Source organism: Macaca mulatta, chromosome 9 (genome assembly GCF_049350105.2).
Source record: "Macaca mulatta isolate MMU2019108-1 chromosome 9, T2T-MMU8v2.0, whole genome shotgun sequence".
Lineage (NCBI taxonomy): Eukaryota > Metazoa > Chordata > Mammalia > Primates > Cercopithecidae > Macaca > Macaca mulatta.
In genome coordinates, this window is record NC_133414.1 from 137,642,054 (window position 1) to 137,660,329 (window position 18,276).

The 18,276-nt window shown below is 44.3% G+C and overlaps 1 protein-coding gene across 1 annotated transcript in view; it reads right to left on the minus strand.

Moving 5' to 3' along the window:
- Positions 1-4,654: 4,654 nt before the first annotated feature.
- The window catches only part of TEX36 (testis expressed 36), an 88,779-nt gene continuing 75,157 nt past the window's right edge, over positions 4,655-18,276 (minus strand). Inside the window, exon 4 of the mRNA XM_077945052.1 lies at positions 4,655-4,780. Within this exon, the coding sequence (XP_077801178.1) occupies positions 4,655-4,780 (126 nt within the window). The remainder of the gene's footprint in view (positions 4,781-18,276) is intronic.

Sequence of the window (18,276 nt, forward strand, 5' to 3'; positions counted from 1 at the left end):
AACAATTAAGCAAGTCTGAAGGGTGGTTTCTGGACCCACCCAAAGAGGGAACATCTTCATGAAACATACATCCAGTTTGACCTTACACGCTCTCTCAGCATATAATGGGAATGCCAACTAAATGCTGTTCAAGCAATTCGATTTCATTTAAACACGACAGGAGAAGAGTTAGGCAAAGTAACAGAAGATCTACAAAAAAAATTCATAAATAGAAAATTAAATTTACTTTGAATTTGCAGTATCCATAATCTTTTGGTATACATTGTTGCTTGCTCTCAATTATATTATCAGAAGCTTTCAAAAGAAAAAAAATTTTAAGTGTGGCTACCTCATTTTTTAAATATCAAAACGAATTTTTTGAAATTTTAAAGAAAGTTTTCTAAATCAAAAGAAAACACATGTAAAATGTGTGACATTCCAATAAAATGTAAAGAAATTAGAACAAGGAAACAAAAATAATTGAGTCGCTGTGAAGAAGAGCTACATAAAAATAATTCCCAAATGAATTTCCCTTCGATAATATTTTGGGGATACTGTGGGTCAGGGAAGAGTCTTAGTTGAGTAGAGATACGAAAAAATTGAGCAATTTACTGACATTTTCAGCTTTCTTCATAATATCCCAGCACTGAAAAATCTGAAAGAAGAAATTGAGAAATATTAAATCAATCCAGACACTGCTTTAAGAGATGGCTAAAATTGCTAAATACATGATTATTGTGTATATGATAAAATTATAATAATTTATAACATTTTCTGCAATAATTTATCATATGTAATTGTATTATAATATGTGAATGTGATATGTAAAATTCATGGTCTATTTTGGCATCTAGGTATTACTGGAAGACGTTTATTGATGACTCCAGCAGCTACTGCTTCAACTTGAGGTTCGTAAAAAACTAAGAACTATGATAACTCAAGAAATGTTGTCTAATTTGGCATTATTCCATGTGACATGTAAATTGTATGGAAATCTTTATTATAACAAGATAATTAGTGATTTTACTGAAATATAAACAAGAAATATAAATTTTATGGAATAAGTATATAATTTATGAGTTACGCATCTCAATTTTATTACCGGCCCATCAGTAAAATGCTTAAACATACACGATAATAATTAAATTCAGTCGTCTTTGAAATTTTGCCAACTTTCTGTCATGTACAAACTACAAACATATTTTTACCATATTTAACACATTTGTTTTCAGCACACACTCACGTGCTGGGCTCCACCAATGTCAGGAGTCGGCCTTCTTGTACCCAGCGACAGACATTTCACCCCAGGCTCATCCACTGTCACTCCTGGAACTTCAGCAACACTTTCCTTTCTCTTCACCCTATGGTTTTTGCTCAGCAGCTGGGAGGAGGAGGTGGGGGTTGGGGGACACTCAGCATTGGACTTCCCTGTAGACCCCCTGGGGCTGGGGCTGCTGAGGGGCTACTCAGCACCTGCCCTGACCCCTCTGCTGCCCTCTTGCCTGCTGATGGCTCCTGCCAGATGCCCTGTCGTAGCAGGATGTGGTTGGGAGTATGGCCACCACCACCACCTACCTCCCATGTGGACCGCTTGTGCCACCTGAGAGGGCCTGCCTCTCTCCCCAGCCTCAGTTCAGCAATCCCAGGGACCCCATGTATACCCCCAGAAGTGTGGCCGCGTGCTCCAAGCTCGGTGACTGACAGCTCCCCCAAATGCCATGGCTGCCGTCGGGGAGGAGAGGAGTGGCTCCCCCTAGCTTCCTCAAGGTGGGCCCTGCAGCCAGCGTTCAGCCTTGGCATCTTGCCTGTCGCTGCTGTAACAGATTCCCACAGACTTAGTGGCTTAAAACAACACAAATGTATCATCTCACAGTTCCAGAGGGTGGAAGTCGAAACTGGGTCTCCCTGAGCGAGGGTCAAGGTGTTGGCAGGACTGCTTCCTCCTGGGGCCTCGGGGTGCATCTGTGTTCTTGGCTTTTCAGGCTTCCAGAAACTGCTTCATTCCTTGGCAGTGGCCCCTCCCTGGATCTTCAAAGCCAGCAATGGCAGCTTGAGTCGTTCCCATGTCACCTGACGGTGCCTCTTTCCTGCCTCCCTCTTCTACTCACCGGGACCACTGTGATGACTTTGGGAGCACCTGGATGATCCAGGAAACTCTCCCCATCTCAGGGAATGGTTGACAACTGTAATTCCATCTGCCACCTGCATTGTCCTGTGTCATAGCATATTCACAGGCTCTAGGGACTCGGTTGTGACATCTTCAAGGGGCCATTATTCCACCTTCCACACCTTCCTTCACCCAACCCTGGCTGTGCTGGCCCTGACTGAGAGGAGTGGACTTCCACTTCTGTGACTTGGTAAAGAAACCTCCACAGCCCAAGAGTAGTAACAATTTACTGGGTGCCGGGCTTGGGCCTTACGTGTTTTATGTAATTCAATCCTCACAACAAACGTATGAGGTAAGTAAAATAATTCCCACTGTTGTACAGGTGAGGAAACGGAGACATGGAAGGACTCCATAGCGAGACTAAATCCCCATAGCTAGGAATGGACAGTGTTGAGATTTTAAGGCAGAATATGGCTTCCTACAGATTGATTCAGGTGGCCATTCATTGGGGAATGGATGTTTATTGCCCACCTAGTGCCAGGCGTAGTGCCCAGCTGGGGACACAGAACAGGGAGCAGCACCAATATGCCCTCTGCTTCTCTGTAGGGAGGAGTTCTCCTGCACAGAAAACTTGGCTGTAGAATTGGATAGGGGCGAGGGTGATGGTAGGCCAAAAGGGAGGAGCGGGGACAGGCAAGCTTCTCCCACCCTGCAGTCTCCCCTCCTCCATTTTATTCTGTATGTAGCAGCCAGGGTTGTTCTTAAACCCAGACTTGACAATTCTCTGCTGAAAAACCTTTCATGTCGCTCTATTACTCCCACCAAAAAGACCACACTCAGGCCAACCACAGTGGCTCCCACCTGAAATCCCAGTGCTTTGGAAAGTGAAGGCTAGAGGATTGCTTGAGCTCAGAAGTTCAAGACCAGTCTGGGTCCACAATGAGATCTCATCTCAAAAGTTTTCAAAAAATTAGCCAGGCATGGTGGTACATGCTTGTAGTCCTAACTATGTGGGAGGATTGGTCAAGCCCAGAAGTTTGAGGCTGCAGTAAGCTCTGATGGCACCACTGCATTCCAGCCTGGGCAACTGAGCGAGATCTTGTGTAAAAAAAAACATAAAAATAAACAAAACAAAACAAAACAAACTCTCTTAAACCTAGCTTACAAGTCTTTGAACATGGGGCCCGCCCACCTCCCCAACCCCTTCTTTCATCTTTCAAGACTTGTCCACCCACACCCTATGCCCCAGACATCCGGAAACCCCTTTCTTCCATGTCTTGCCTCTAGGCCTTTGAACACCCTGTTTCCTCAGCCAGGGCTGCCTTTCCTGCTTCCCCGACCTCTCACTGCCTTCGCCATCTCCTCCCCTACCTCCTACTCCCCATCAGGACTTGGCTCAGAGCCATTCCCACCTAACTCCTTCAATGGGCGGCAACCTGCTAGAGACTCCATTTCCCTATTGCACACTTGCCACTTCCTCGTCTTTGTTCGTGACCGGACTGCAAGTTCCTTGAGGTCAGGGGCCAACCGTCTAATTCAGTGTTGTACTGCCAGTGCCTGACATGGTGCCTGGCTTATGATGCTCAGAATATTTTTGTGGGTGGATAGATGGATAAATGGATAGGTGAATGAATGGACAGACTGGTACCTCAATTTTCCTGTCTTAATGTATTAATCCACAGCTACATCAGAGGCAGCCCTGCACGCCAGCCTTCAACATGAGCAGCTCCTGCTCTCTGTAGCTCCAGCCCCAGCCTGGACCTATCTCTCAGAGCTACAATGCTAAGAGACAGTCCCTGAGTCTTGGATGACCACGTGAGTACCTCCACATGGTAACTGTGGAGGAACATGGCACACCCATCTTTCATGGAGCCGGGGGCCTGCCTACCTCCTCCCTGGGCCAGCCGTCATACCATACCAGTGTCCCCAGTTCCTGAATCCCTCTGAGTCCTTCCTGCTCCCCTGACTCTTGGATGGCTCTGCCTGAAGGACAGTCAGGACAATGCAAAGTTCAGACATGCTCTCACTGCATGGGATGGGCCCTGCATGTGTAAAGAGCTGCGTGTTTTTCTGTAGAGGACTCGCAGTGTCTACACCGGGCAGTTGCTGTTTGCACGACATTGAGTAAACGTCACTTCCATCAGGGACAGTTACCCTTTGGGATTTCTGATGAAGGTACACCTTTTGAGATGCTCTCAAACAACTCCAAAAGATGCTCTGTCAGGGGCAGAGTGGTCCTATCTGACTTTTAGGGTTTATACATTTACTCTGAGAGTGAAACAACAGGACAAACATCGTCTCACTGGCTTAAGAGAGCAAACAAAAAAGACCATTAGACAGATCATTCTTCCTGCCAGGGAGACAGCCTATTGATACTTGCGACCACACAGGCAAGCAGAATAAGAGGATTTCTCCACAGCTGGGAATTTATTTTTCCAAGAATACCGAATAAATCCTTGTGGTTACCAACCAGCGAGGCTAAGACAAAAGGTCCTTTTCTTCCCAACTAATACGCATTCTATTAGTCAGGACTGGGGAACGGGTGACAGAAACTTGCTCCCAAAGAGCTCACACGACAAGGAGGGGTGCATTAGTTCTCAGGCCTGGACGAGGAAAAGACTGGGTCCTCACCGGCTCACAGAGCTCTTGTCTCTTGCCTGGTTCTCCCTGTGGCACCGTTGCTGTCATTCTTTCCTGTGAGGAAGAGGGAGGAGGTATTACCATGAGTAGTTGTGTGCTTCAATCCTCGTAGTTCAGCAATCGGAGAGGACAGGGGGCCTTATTCTCCCTGCCCAAGCTTTAAAAACACCCCAGAGAAGGATTTAGTGAGGCTTAGCCTGAGCCCTAGGCCCATCCCTGAATTGGGGCGAGGGAATGGGATGTCATTACCGGCTCAGTTGGGTCATACATGTGTCTGTCCCTCCGACTGGAGGGATAGGGTACAATGAGGGGCTGCCCTCAGCAGAAGCACAGGGTTGAATCCAGGCAGGAAGGTTTCCAAAAGGTCTCAGGTTCTCTTCTGCATGGACAAAACAGTAAATATCAGGCTGGGTGCAGTGGCTCACGCCTGTAATCCCAGCACTTTGGGAGGTTGAGGCAGGAGGACTGCTTGAGCCCAGGAGTTGGAGACCAGTCTGGGAAACATGGTGAAACCCTGTCTCTACTGAAAATACAAAGAATTAGCCAGGCACGGTGGTGCACGCCTGTAATCCCAGCTGCTCAGAAGGCTTGAGGTGGGAGCATCACTTTAGCCTGGGAGGCAGAGGTTGCATTGAGCTGAGATCGCAGCAGTGCACTCCAGCCTGGGGTACAGAGTGAGACTCTGTCTCAAAAAAAGAACAGACAAAAAAGATGAATATAAGTATTCATTATTTTAAATCATAAAAAATAATTTAAAATGTGGAGTGAAAACATCACCCCTAATCCTGTCATCTCCAAACAACTGTAATTAACACGATCGAGTATTTCCTCCGAGTCTTTTTTCTCCAGGCACATGTACATGTTTAATATAGTCCTGCCATATTGTATAGACAATTTTGCATCCTGCTCTTTTTACTTAAGATGATAACAGAAGGATTTTCTCATGTTATTTCCTTTGACTCTGTTCCCTGCACAATCCACTTCCTTTCCTACTCAGATCTTTGGCAGAAAAAGTTTGTAGACTGCACAAATAACTGGAAGGAGTACTGACTTTTTTTGGTTTCCGGGGGAATGTGAGCAAAGAGAAGAGCAAGAAAGATTAAAAAGGGCAGGTCTTGGTGACCCTCACAGGGCTGCTGAAATAAACAAATGTCATATTCTATGTGCATGCCTTGAAATGGCTATATTTATCAGCATTATAGTCATTAATCACTAAATTTATTTTTCCCTGTTTTTATTTTAAATAACTAAGTCCACTGGACAGCCTTGAACACCAGTAGAGGGTGGTGCTCTCCTGCCACAGCCCACTGCAGAGAAAGGAGTAATTTCTCAGAGAATCTATGGATTTACTGTGGGTTGTGGGTGATAACAGGGTTTTCTAAAAGCACTTTCTGCTTCAGGTGAGGAGAGGATGCTGTTCTGAGAGCTGCTGATAATATGTGGATCCAAACCCACAGGCTTGAGCTGCTTAATTGAAATTCACATCAAAATGGAATTCTGGTTTAGCTCAACTTGACTACTATGGATGATGAAAATAAATCCCTGGGTCACACAAGGATAGTGATTGAGTAGAGCTTGTTTGCTGGCACAGGAATGACATTTCGACTGGAATTAAATTGTCGTCAGTTAACAGAACTGAATTTTCTGTCATTCTTTGACTTGAATTTTCTTTTTTCCCAAGATAACATGGACAGGACCCAGGTATTTCCAATGACTCAGAAAAGAGTACATTTGGCTACGGGCTTACCCAGCTTTTAGTGGGCTCTGCTCTCCCTGAAGAACAGAGCCAAGGGAAGGTGGGGTACCCTGTCGTCCCTCCTTCTCTCATTTTCCATCCTGTCTGTCCAGTCCGTAAATGTTCTGTGGCTCTACTTCTAGAATCTCCTCTGCTACACCTATGGCCAGACCACCCCATCTCATGCCTAGACTACTGTGGTCCCTTCAGCCATTATCCACACAGGAGTGACAGCAACCTTTCAAAAACCAAACCCACCTGTGGCAATCCCCTGCTCACATGGGTTCTTGTTGCCCTGAGACCAAAACTCTCATTTGCAGCCCTGCTGATGGACTCCCTTTCTGACCCACCTCTACCTTTCCCCACATGCTGTGCCCTGGTCGCCCATGCCTCCTTCCTAGTTCCTGAACCCCCCAAACTTGTTCCTGCCTCAGGGCCTTGGCACATGCTCATGTCTCTATCTGCCTCATCCCCAACTCATTACACAAAGGACTCCTGATTATTCAGATATTGACTCAAAAATGCCTTCCTTTGTGAGACTTCCCTGAATAGCTTCTGCTTTACTTCATTTCTGGCACACTCATTCTTGGAAAGAAGCTTGCCATATTAGTCCGTTCTCATGCTGCTATAAATAACTGCCCAAGACTGGGTAATTTATAAAGAAAAGAGGTTTGACTCACAGTTTCTATGGCTGGGGAGGCCTCAGGAAACTTACAATCATGGTGGAAGAGGAAGCAAACACGTCCTTCTTCACAAGGCAGCAGGAAGGAAAAGTGCAGTGGGAAGGGGGGCAAAGCCCCTTATAAAACCATCAGGTCTCATGAGAATTCACTCACTATCATGAGAACAGCATGGGGGAACTGCCCCCTTGGTCTAATCACCTCCCACGAAGCCCCTCACCCAACACGTGGGGATTACAATTTGGATCACAATTCAAGATGAGATTTCAGGTGGGGACACAGCCAAATCATGTCACTTGCTTTCTCATTCCTGCATGCCCATCTTCTTGCTCTGATATGGTTTGGATTTGTGTCCCTGCCCAAATTTCATGTTGAATTGTAATTCCCATTGTTCGAGGAGGGGCATGGTGGGAGGTGATTGGATCATGGGGATGGATTTCCTCCTTGCTGTTCTCATGATAGTGAGTGAATTATCCTAAGACCTGGTTGTTTAAAAGTGTGTGGCACCTTCCCTTTTGTTCTCTTCCTTCTTCTCTGGCCATGTAAGACATGTCTGCTTCCCCTTCACCTTCCACCATGATTGTAAGTTTCCTGAGGCCTCCCCAGCCATGCTTCCTGTACAGCCTGTGGAACTGTGAGGAAATTAAACCTCCTTTCTTTATAAATTACTCATTCTCAGGTAGTACTTTAGCACAATGTGAGAATGGACTAATACAGTTTCCCCAATTTGAAGTAAGCTTCTTGAAAACAAGAATGTTGTTAGAACTTAGTCAACATGATTTAGAAAGTATCTGTTGGGTACTTAATAAATATTAGTTGAATAAAAGAAGGAATGAACATCCAATTCTGAAAAGGCATGGTCTGTATTATTAGACATAGAGGAAGATATTTTGGAGTGTCGGCTTCTCTCCAACCAATGGCTGCTTGGTTTTTACCACTAGTTTCTTGCACATTGGACTTGTCTTTAAGCCATGAAAGGATCCCTTTAACATTCATTAAGGTCAGGCAAGTGAAAGTCTTACTTCTAGTACAGGAAAGCAAAAGCATGGATCTAACTAAAATGTCAAGTGCCCTAAGGTGTGAAAAATATTTAAAAACTTTCCATTTGCTCTTTTATGGTAGTACCCTTTGTCAAAACCTTTTCTCCAATTTTATTCATGCCTGATAAATGGAAGAGGAGAGTTTTCCCAGAACACCATAAAATACACCCAGCTAGACAGGGCTAGGAGATTTAAGTGGCTTCCTGCCTGTTCCAGTGCCTGGAGGGGTAAAGCGGAGAAAAGAAACCTTTGAGCTTGAAGACAGCTGGAGGGAAGAAAAGAGAAAACATAAACTTAGAGCCCAGAAGCTTCTGAGAGGGAAGGGATCAGACCCCAAACCCTCGTCACCAAGGGCCCACATTACTGAAGCCCGCTAGGTGGGCTGGCTGGTCCTGGTCAAAGTCCAATGACCAGAAAGGATGCAAGCTTCTACTGGCCTCAGCCTCCCACTTCCAGTTACAGGCCTCATCCCTCCGACCAGGGGTGGAGAAACGACCCATCCTGGCCCATTCATAATTTTCCATCACCCTGACTACCATGATTGGCCTAGGGATGGTCACATGACCCAACCAAGCCCATCAGAGTCCTTCCCTGGGACTTTCCTGCCTGGAGCTGGAAGGGAAGAGTCCTCTGTAATCTTTAAGGACCTCAGCCCAGAGTGGCCTGAGATGGAGCATGCTGAAGAAAGTCCACTTGCTGTCAGAGAGAGCACATCCTCCTCAGTAACTCCCCACTCCGGCACATCCTCCTGGGTATTCTCAATTTCCTGCCCCACTTTTCCCCCATGTCCTTACAAGGACTTTCCGGAAACACCTTTTAAGCAAACTACCTGCACTCACCTATTTGTCTTGGAGTCAGCTTTTGGGGAATCCAAACTAATCAGGAATGGCCTGTCTGTGGAACATCCCTAAAGCCAGTTCCGTCTCTGCCTTTTCCCCGCTAAGGTTGTGTGATTGAATTAAATCCTGTCATTCTCAAAGAATCATGAAGCAGAAAAGGTGGGTAAGCCACTCAACCCTGGGATTTTGAGAGAAGTAGTCATGGGGGAATGTAGGGTGGTGGTCTCTCAACCTTATCTGAGCTCACACCTCCCAACCCATGGAAATGATTGAGGCCCAGGCGCCATGAACTGGGCATATCCCTGTAGAGGGTAGGTAACTGTCTGTCCTCCCACCCAAAGGAGCCTGCAGCTGAGCAGAGTTTGTCTTCAGCCACAGAGGCAGCAGTGAGAGGAGGAGGCTGAGTTCCACTCAGACAAGGCCACAGTGATGCATGGTCTTCGGGGGTAAGTAGGTGCTCTCAGCAGACCTCAGGGGTGGGGTGGTTTTCCCGACGCAGTCAGCTGGAGGAAGCGAATCTGAGTGCCTTCCCATGGCAAGACCAAGGGAGTGAGGAAGCCAAGGGACATGCTCAGAGAGATGGCCAGCAGCATCCCGCAGGGGTGAGGTGGAGTGGTGCCCTCAGGGAGGGCTGGCAGCCTGTATCCTAACTGCTGCATCATCCCTAAGAAAAACCTTGACTTTCACCTCAGTGATGTCTAGCTGTAAAGCACTTTCACTCCCATAATTTAACTGTACCTTCTTAACCTCAAATTCTAGAGCGCAAATTTTCTACACATTTCACAGAGGAGGAAGTTCAGGCTCTGGAAGGTGAGGTGGCTGCCAGCTCCACAGGGCCAGGGTTCATCCCTAAAAAGAGACAGCAACTTCCCCAGTCTCAAGAGCATGGTCATGTCTTTCAAATGCACATACCTAACTTTAAGTTTGTTTCTTCCATTCTGCTGCGTGCGTGCTTACAGATCCAAAATGGTGGCCAAGTGCACTGGATTTTATCATTTATTTGAGTGAACTTGACTGCTTAATTAGCTGCTTTAAAGTTTCGTTTAGAGAGTGATTCAGCGGCATACACCTATAGGCAGCAATTCGTCATTTGTTCATTCAGACAATCAATAAATAAACCTCAGGAATTTACATGGATTAAGAGCCCAAAGTCTTCTTGAAGTGGTATTTTTCAGTGCTTATTTCACTTTGGGTTGCTAGGAGATAAATTGGTTTTTTAAAAAAAGCAATTTGCATGAAGACCAGGAAAGCATTTTAATAATGTCAATATATAGCCAAATGGACTAAAGTGCTAAAGTGACAATTTTTCACTAGATAATTAAGCCTCCAAATTTAAATGTTATAAAAGAGATATAGTTGTATTCCACGGAGATCTATTCCACTTAGGTAGCTAATTATTTCTCAAGAACAACACTGAGTCATGTTAGACATCTTCTTGCTAATCTAATAATATTAAGCAACTGGGAGATGGTCCTATCCTACCACACAATCAGGAATGGAAAACTGGTAGGATTTTAATTGCAGAATTGTGGGAAATTTATTCTTCTAATCACTAGCACAAATCTGACAATCTGTCCAGCAGCTAGGAACTAAATTGAAGTTTACTTTCCCTGATAGATATGTTGTAAATTTCACTAATTTGAACGGGTGGAGAGGAAGAGTGTCTTAGTTCAGTTGTGCTGCCATAACAAAATCCCTGAGACTGGGTAACTTAAAAACAACAGAAATTTATTTCTCACAGTTCTGGAGGCTGGAAGTCCAAGATTAAGGTGCCTGCAGGTTGAATGTCTGGTAAGGGCATGGTCTGTGTTTTCAAGATGGTGCCTCTTGCTGTGTCCTCCTCCAGAGGGAATGAACGCTGTGTTTTTGCATAGCAGAAAGGGTAGAAGAACAAAAAGCTCTTTTTGTTTTGAATGCTGCATAGATGCTCTTTTGTAAGGCATTAATCTCATTCATGAGGGCAGAGTCTTCAGGACTTAATCACCTCCTAAAGGCAGAACTTCTCAATACTATCATACTGGCAATTGAATTTCAGCTTGTGAATTGTAGAGGACACATTCAGACTCTAGCAAAGAGCCCATCTATTTTGGTTAAAAATATCAGCTGTAGGACTTATGTAATACTTTTAAAATGTTTTCCTTCAAGTCCAAATAGAATCTTGAGTCTGGCACAAAATAATTATATAAGTGTTAGCCATTATTATTGCCTCAATATAGATACATAGCCTGGAAGAAGCTTTAAAAAATTCTTTGAAACGGTACAGTAGATCATTTGCAAAGAGTCTGATCATTCTTCCCATCCTTGTACTCCAGCCTTTTCATCCCGTGACTTTACCGCTTCTCCCATCCAGAGAGGCAGAAAATATGTCTCTCCCCACCCATCCCCCAAATCTGGCAGGCCTGTGACTTGCTTTGAACAACAGGTTGTGGAGAGAGTGACACTGTGGGAGCTTAGAGCCCAGGCCTCAGAGATCTCAAAGCTTCCACTCCTGTCCTCTTCGAACTCCTGCCAGTATGCAAAAAAAGTCCCAGCTGGCACTGTGGACATGAAAGACCACCTCGAGGGAGAGGCATGCCTGCCATGTTAGTGAGTCTGTCTTGGACCCAACAGCCCCAGGAAAGCTACCAGACTAGGGGCCACCTGAAAGACTCCAGGCAAGACCAGCAGAAGCACTGCCCAGCAGAGCCCAGCCCAAGCTGCTGACACACAAAACTGTCCACAAATAAAATGGATGTTGTTTGAACCCACTAAGTTTTGGGGTGGCCTGTAATGCAGCAACAGATCGCTGATACAAATGGGTTTTTAATACATGTAGATAACTCAGAAATAAGAGTATAAAAATAATCCTCATAACCCTACCCCTAATTTTAACAGCAATTAATATGTTGGTATTTTTCTTCCAAACTTTTTATGTTTTTTACAAGGTGAAAACATTGATCTAAAATCCGTCTCCTACCTCCAGTTCATCTGTTGAAGACCTTACCCCCAAGGTGACTGTATTTGGAGATAGAACCTTTAGGGAGCTAATTAAGGTTAAATGACATCATAAGTGTGGGGCCCTAATCCAATGGGAGTAGTGTACTTGTAAGAAGAGGCAGAGACACCAGAGATTTCTCTCTCTCTCTCCTCCTTGAATGTGCAGAGGAAAGCCTCTGTAAGAATGCAGCAGGAAGATAGCTGTCTAAAAGCCAAGGGGAGAGACCTCACCAGAATCCAACTATGACTTCCAAAGGGCAGAAATGTGAGAAAATACATTTCTGTCACGTAGTTTATCCATCCTGTAGTATTTTGTCACAGCAGCCTGAGAGGACTAATACACACATACTAACATTTTGAACATCTGCTGTTTCATGGACCCAATGCGAATGTTTCTTCATGTCATAGATAGTCTTCAACATCATTTTAAACAATATCTCAGATGAATGTCTCAACATGGTTCCATTAGAAAATGCAGCCTTAGGCAAAGATTAACCTGCTGATACTTTATTTGGGAGGTGCAAGCACTGGGAAGAAACGAAAGAAAAACACCAGGAAAAACACAAATGCTGTGTGATGAGTCACTGTGTTGACTGAGATCTCCTGACAAACTGCACAAAGACGTAGCAGGTCAGTCATCCCCTGGCTTAAGGTGTGTCCCCAGAGGGGCTGCGAGGAAGAACTACACCATAGACGAGTTCCCAGAGGGAGAAAGCAGGGAGGTTGTACCTGCCCAATTCCCTCCTGCCTCCCACTTCCAGCAGGTCAAAAGTCACCCCCAGAGGGAGTGTCTTGGGCTTAGAAGGCAATACCCCAAAGTATGGCACGTTGGTGCGCTGAGGACTTTGAACCGAAGAAGCCTGGGGAGGCCTCACAAACAAGGTCTCTTCAACCTTCTCCCCTTTCTCCCTCAAGGCCTGTCACAGAAAACAAAACTCCTCTCCCCCAAGGTGGATCACAGAAACTAGAACTCCTCTGCCCCACCGCTAGCCATCAAGTGTGGGAACGTCGCTCTGATCTCTCTTTCCCATGAAAGCCCTCATGGGACAGGTGTCCTGCCCTATGTGTGGAAGGGAAGGAACGTCCTCCAGAGGCAGAGCAAAGAATCCGAACAAACAGCTTTCTGGGTTCCCCCACACAACTCATCCAGTTTCTTGCCCCTTTTGTGTACAGTCATGTTTCTCCACAACTAGCCAACTATCCACTTCTTTCATCAGACTTCGCATCAAAATCCATAGTTCTCCCCAGGCTTTTGGGACTTCGTTTCCTTGTGAAGGCTCCCATGTCATACAAAACTTTCATTTAATGATTTGGATTCGTTTCTGCTGTTAAGCTGTCTTTGTCAGTTTTACATTCAGACCTAGCACGGCACCCTCGGAGGGTTTGAAAACTTCCCTCCCCTACAGGAGCTGACTGTCCCATATGACTGAGTTGTGTGGTGCAGTCCTTTGGGTTTGCACAGAAGACCTGGCTTGTGGTATTTTATCTAAGTTCAGTAATAGAGTGCAACTGTGTGCATGTGGGACACAGAGCTCAAATGACAGTGAGACAGAGGCCATCTGCAGCATCTGACAAAGCACACAAGTTTGTGTCCAATACACATGTAGATAGCATAATTTAGTCAGTCAATTGTTTCAGTCCTATTATTGTACACTTAGTTGATTTCCAATGTATTATCTTTACAAATAAGGTTGGGATAGACATTTTTATAGGTTAATCCTTATTCTCCTCTATGCTATTTCTTTAGCATAAGTGCCTAGAAGTAAAATCACTGGGTCAAAGGTAGTGAATAACCCGGATGGATACTATTATATATCTTGTAGTTTTCAGGTCTTGTACATTTCTTGTTAAATTTATACCTTAGTATTTTATTTTATCTTTTTGACTCTTGTGAATAAGATCTTATTCCAATAATATATTCCTTAATGGGTTAGTGTGTATAGTAGTCTATCAAAAAGATTTGCCAGGGTGGCACATGCCTGTACTTCCAGCAGTGTGAGAGGTCGAGGTGGGCAGATCGCTTGAGCCTGGGAGTTCGAGACCAGCCTGGACAACATTGTGAAACCCTGTCTCTACTAAAAATGCAAAAAAAAAAAAGAAAAAATTAGGCATGCGTGGTGTCCCACACTTGTAGTCCCAGCTACTCAGGAGACTTAGGTGGGAGGATTGCTTGAATCCAGGAGACAGAGGTTGCACCACTACACTCCAGTCTGGGTACCAAAGTGAGACCCTGTCTAAAAAAAAAAAACGTACCAGGTGATATGGTTTGGATTTGTGTCGCCACCCAAATCTCATGTTGAATTGTAATCCCAAGGGTTGGAGGTGGGGCCTGGTGGGAGGTGATTGGAAAGGTGGTTTCTAATGGTCTAGCAGGATCCCCCTAGAGCCGTTTTGTGATACAGTCCTCTTAAGATCCGCTTGTTTAAAAGTGTGTAGTGTCTCCCTCCTCTCTCTATTCTCCTGTGCCTGCCGTATAGACGTGTCTACTTCCTCTTCGCCTTCCACCACGATTATAAGTTTCCTGAGGCCTCCCCAGAAGCAGAAGCCTGAACAGCTCACAGAACTGTGAGTCGATTAAACCTCTTTTCTTTATAAATTACCCAGTTTCAGGTATTTCTTTACAGCAGTGCAAGAACAAATACACTGGGTATGGTGGTGTGCTCCTGTCATCCCAGCTACTCGGAGGCTCAGGCAGGTGGGTGGCTTAAGTCCAGTAGTTTGGGGCCAGCCTGGGCAACTTACTGAGACCCCATTTGGGAAAAAAAGGGTTTTATATTTTGTATTATCATGTTTTAATTTAATTTTTAAAGGTGATTAGATTTACGTGGTTCAAACTTTTAAAGTTTAAAAAAGTTATAGAGTAAAAAGCCTCCCACCAATATTCTCACCTCTGGAAACAATCAATGCTATCAGTTTCTTACCTTAGAGACACTTTATACAGGCTGGCCCAGTGGCTCACGCCTGTAATCCCAACACTTTGGAGGCTGAGGCAGGCAGAGCACCTGAAGTCAGGAGTTCGAGACAAGCCTGGCCAATGTGGTGAAATCCCATCTCTACTAAAAATACAAAAATTAGCCAGGCATGCTGGCATTCCCCTGTAATCCCAGCTACTTGGGAGGCTGAGGCAGGAGAATTGCTTGAACCAGGAGGTAGAGGTTGCAGTGAGCCAAGATCACACCAGCCTGGGCTACAAGGGGGAAACTCTGTCTCAAAATTTAAAAAAAAAAAAAAAGAGAGACACTTTATACAAATGAAGCAGACACACACATATACACACATGTATCCTTCTTGCTATAACTATAACAAGCAATAGTTCTTCTGTGCCTTGCATTTGTTCATTTTGCAATGTATCTTGGAGAGCATCCCATATTATCCCCTAAGGATTCCTTTTTTGGTTTGTTTTTTAACTAGATTCTCCATCGTAGTATGTATACCATAATCTATTTAATCATTCCACTGGCAACTGGCATTTAGAATGTTTCTAATCTTTTGCTATTTCGCAAACACAGCAGTCACTTTGTAAACATATCACTTCATGCACACGTGAGTGTATCTCTAGGATAAACTCTTAGATGATGGATTAATGAGTCAAAGGGTACAGACATTTGTAATTTGGATAGAGCTCTCCATAGAGGTTGGACCAATTTACATTTCAAAGGGATTGTATCCAAGAGAGTCCCTCACCCTCATCTCAGTGTGATATTGACCTTCTCTATCTTTGCAAGCGTGATTGGTTAAAAGTAGTATCTCAGTGTAGCTGTCATTTGATTTCACTTACTGTGAATATGCGTTAGTCCATTTTTGCATTGCTTTAAAGAAATAGCTGAGGCTAGGTAATTTATAAAGTCAACAGGTTGAATTGGCTCACAGTTCTGCAGGCTCTACAGGAAGCAGAGTGCTAGCGTCTGCTTCTAGTGAAGACCTAAGGAAGCTTCCACTCATGGTGAAAGGTGAAAGGGGAAGCAATGCAGCATGTGGTGCAAGCAGGAGAGAGAGAGAGAGAGAAGGGGAGGACCCAGGCTCTTGTTGTTGTTGTTGTTGTTGTTGTTGTTGTTGTTGTTGTTTTTGAGATGGAATCTCGATCTCTCACCCAGGCTGGAGTGCAGTGGCCCGATCTTGGCTCACTGCAACCTCCGCCTCCCGGGTTCACGCGATTCTCCTGCCTCAGCCTCCCAAGTAGCTGGGACTACAGGCTCGTGCCACCACGGCCAGCTAATTTTTGGTATTTTTAGTAGAGATGGGGTTTCACCATGTTGGCCAGGATGGTCTCGAACTCCTGACCTCAAGTAACCCACCTGCCTCGGCTTCCCAAAGTACTGGGATTACAGGCGTGAACCACTGCACCCAACAATCAGATCTCACGTGAACTCACACAACAAGAGGTCCCTCATCACCAAGGGCTGGCATGAAGGCATTCATGAGGGGTCCGCCCATGATTGAAACATCTCCCCCTCGGCCCCACCTCCAACATTGGGGGGTACATTTCAACATGAGATATGGAGAGGAAGAACATCAAACATTAGCAGAATGATTTTCAGCATCTTCCCATAAAACTATCTCTATTTCTTTTTTCTGAGAACTAACCATTTATGTTCTTTGCCTATTTTCATGAGACTGTTTATTGTATAGATTTGTTAAAAACAGCAAACTCACTGGATTCTCCTTTTCATTCCAATAGTTTGTCAGTTGACCTTCTTGGATTTTTCAGATGAACAGCTAAAACACCTGCAAATAATTACCACCTGTATCTTCTTTCTAACATTCTTATCTTTTCTCTGTGTGTGTATTTTTACATCGACTTAGAATTTCCAGAAAAGCATTGAAAAATAGGGGTGATAGTGGCCACCCTTGTCTTACACCTGACTTTAAGGGGAAGGCTCCTAGTGTTTCAGTAACAAGTGTGATATTGGTTGATACACTGAGATGGATACTTTTTACTCTTTTAAAGGAGTGTCTTTCTATTCCCAATTTACTGAGATACCATCAGTGTTTTGTAAATTTGATCAGTATTGGATATTGAGTTTTATTAAAATATTTCCAGAATAGATTGAAAGAACCATATATTATTTCTTTGTCTTATAATATGATAAATTATATTAATAGATTTCCTAATCCTAAACTATCTTCGCATTCCTGGGATGGTGCAAGACTCAATTATCTAGTATTGTATTTAGGATTTCTGCATGTCTTATGTATAGTCATACGAAAAGTCACAGTCTAATTTTCATTTGGTCAGAATTCACTGTATGACGCTGAGCTATTATCAGAATAATGTTGTCTGATGAAATATGATTCACTGCACGCTCATCTTTTGAAGTGATGTGGTTTGTAAAGTCTCGGTATCACAATCGGTTAGATGGCTCTTGGGCAATCTTCATCTTTGAGCATCATTTTGCTTTTCCAAATCTGCATAATTAAGTTGCAGGTCTCCTTTTTCACAACTACAATCACCTGTCTGCAAGGCTTCTGCAGGAATCCACTTATTAGCATTATACGACCTTGGACAAGTCTGTTAATGTCTCTCAGCCTCATTCTCTCTCTCACTTTTTTTTTTGTTTTAATTTGAGACAGGATCTTGCTCTCTGTGGTACGGGCTGGAATGCAGTGGCACCATCTCGGATCACTGCAGTCTCCACCTCCTGGGCTCAAGCAATTCTCCCACTTTATCCCGTAGCTAGGACCACAGGTGCGTGGCACCACACCCAGTTAATTCTTTTAAAAGATTTTTTTTGTAGAGACAAGGTCTCACTATGTTGCCCAGGCTGATCTCAAATTCCTGGCCCAGGTGATCCTCCCACCTCGGCCTCCCAAAGTGCTGGGATTATAGATGTGAACCACCATGCCTGGCCCTCCTTCTCTTTTATTTAAAAAAAAAAAGGTGGGGGGCAGCTACTAATAGTACTGTCTTCATGGTGGCACTATTTTGTAAAGATTCATAAAATTTTACAAAAGCTTTTAGCACAGCATTACAGGGTAAGAGCTCCAAATGTGGCAGATATTATTATTACTATTACCACTAGGCTGAAAGTGTTTCCTGATAACCAGTCCCATCCAATGGAAGTCCACGTCAACAACATACTGACTTAGTGCGTGCTGCTCAGTGCTCAGATAAGATGATGTTTATGAAAACGCATTGGAAAAAAGCACTAAACAGAAGTTAGCTATAATGAGAATAATATTGTCTGATGAAGAAATATGATTTACTTTGTGTTGATCTTGTGGACTGGTATGGTTTACACAAACATCATGACACAATAGATAGATTCTATATATAGATATA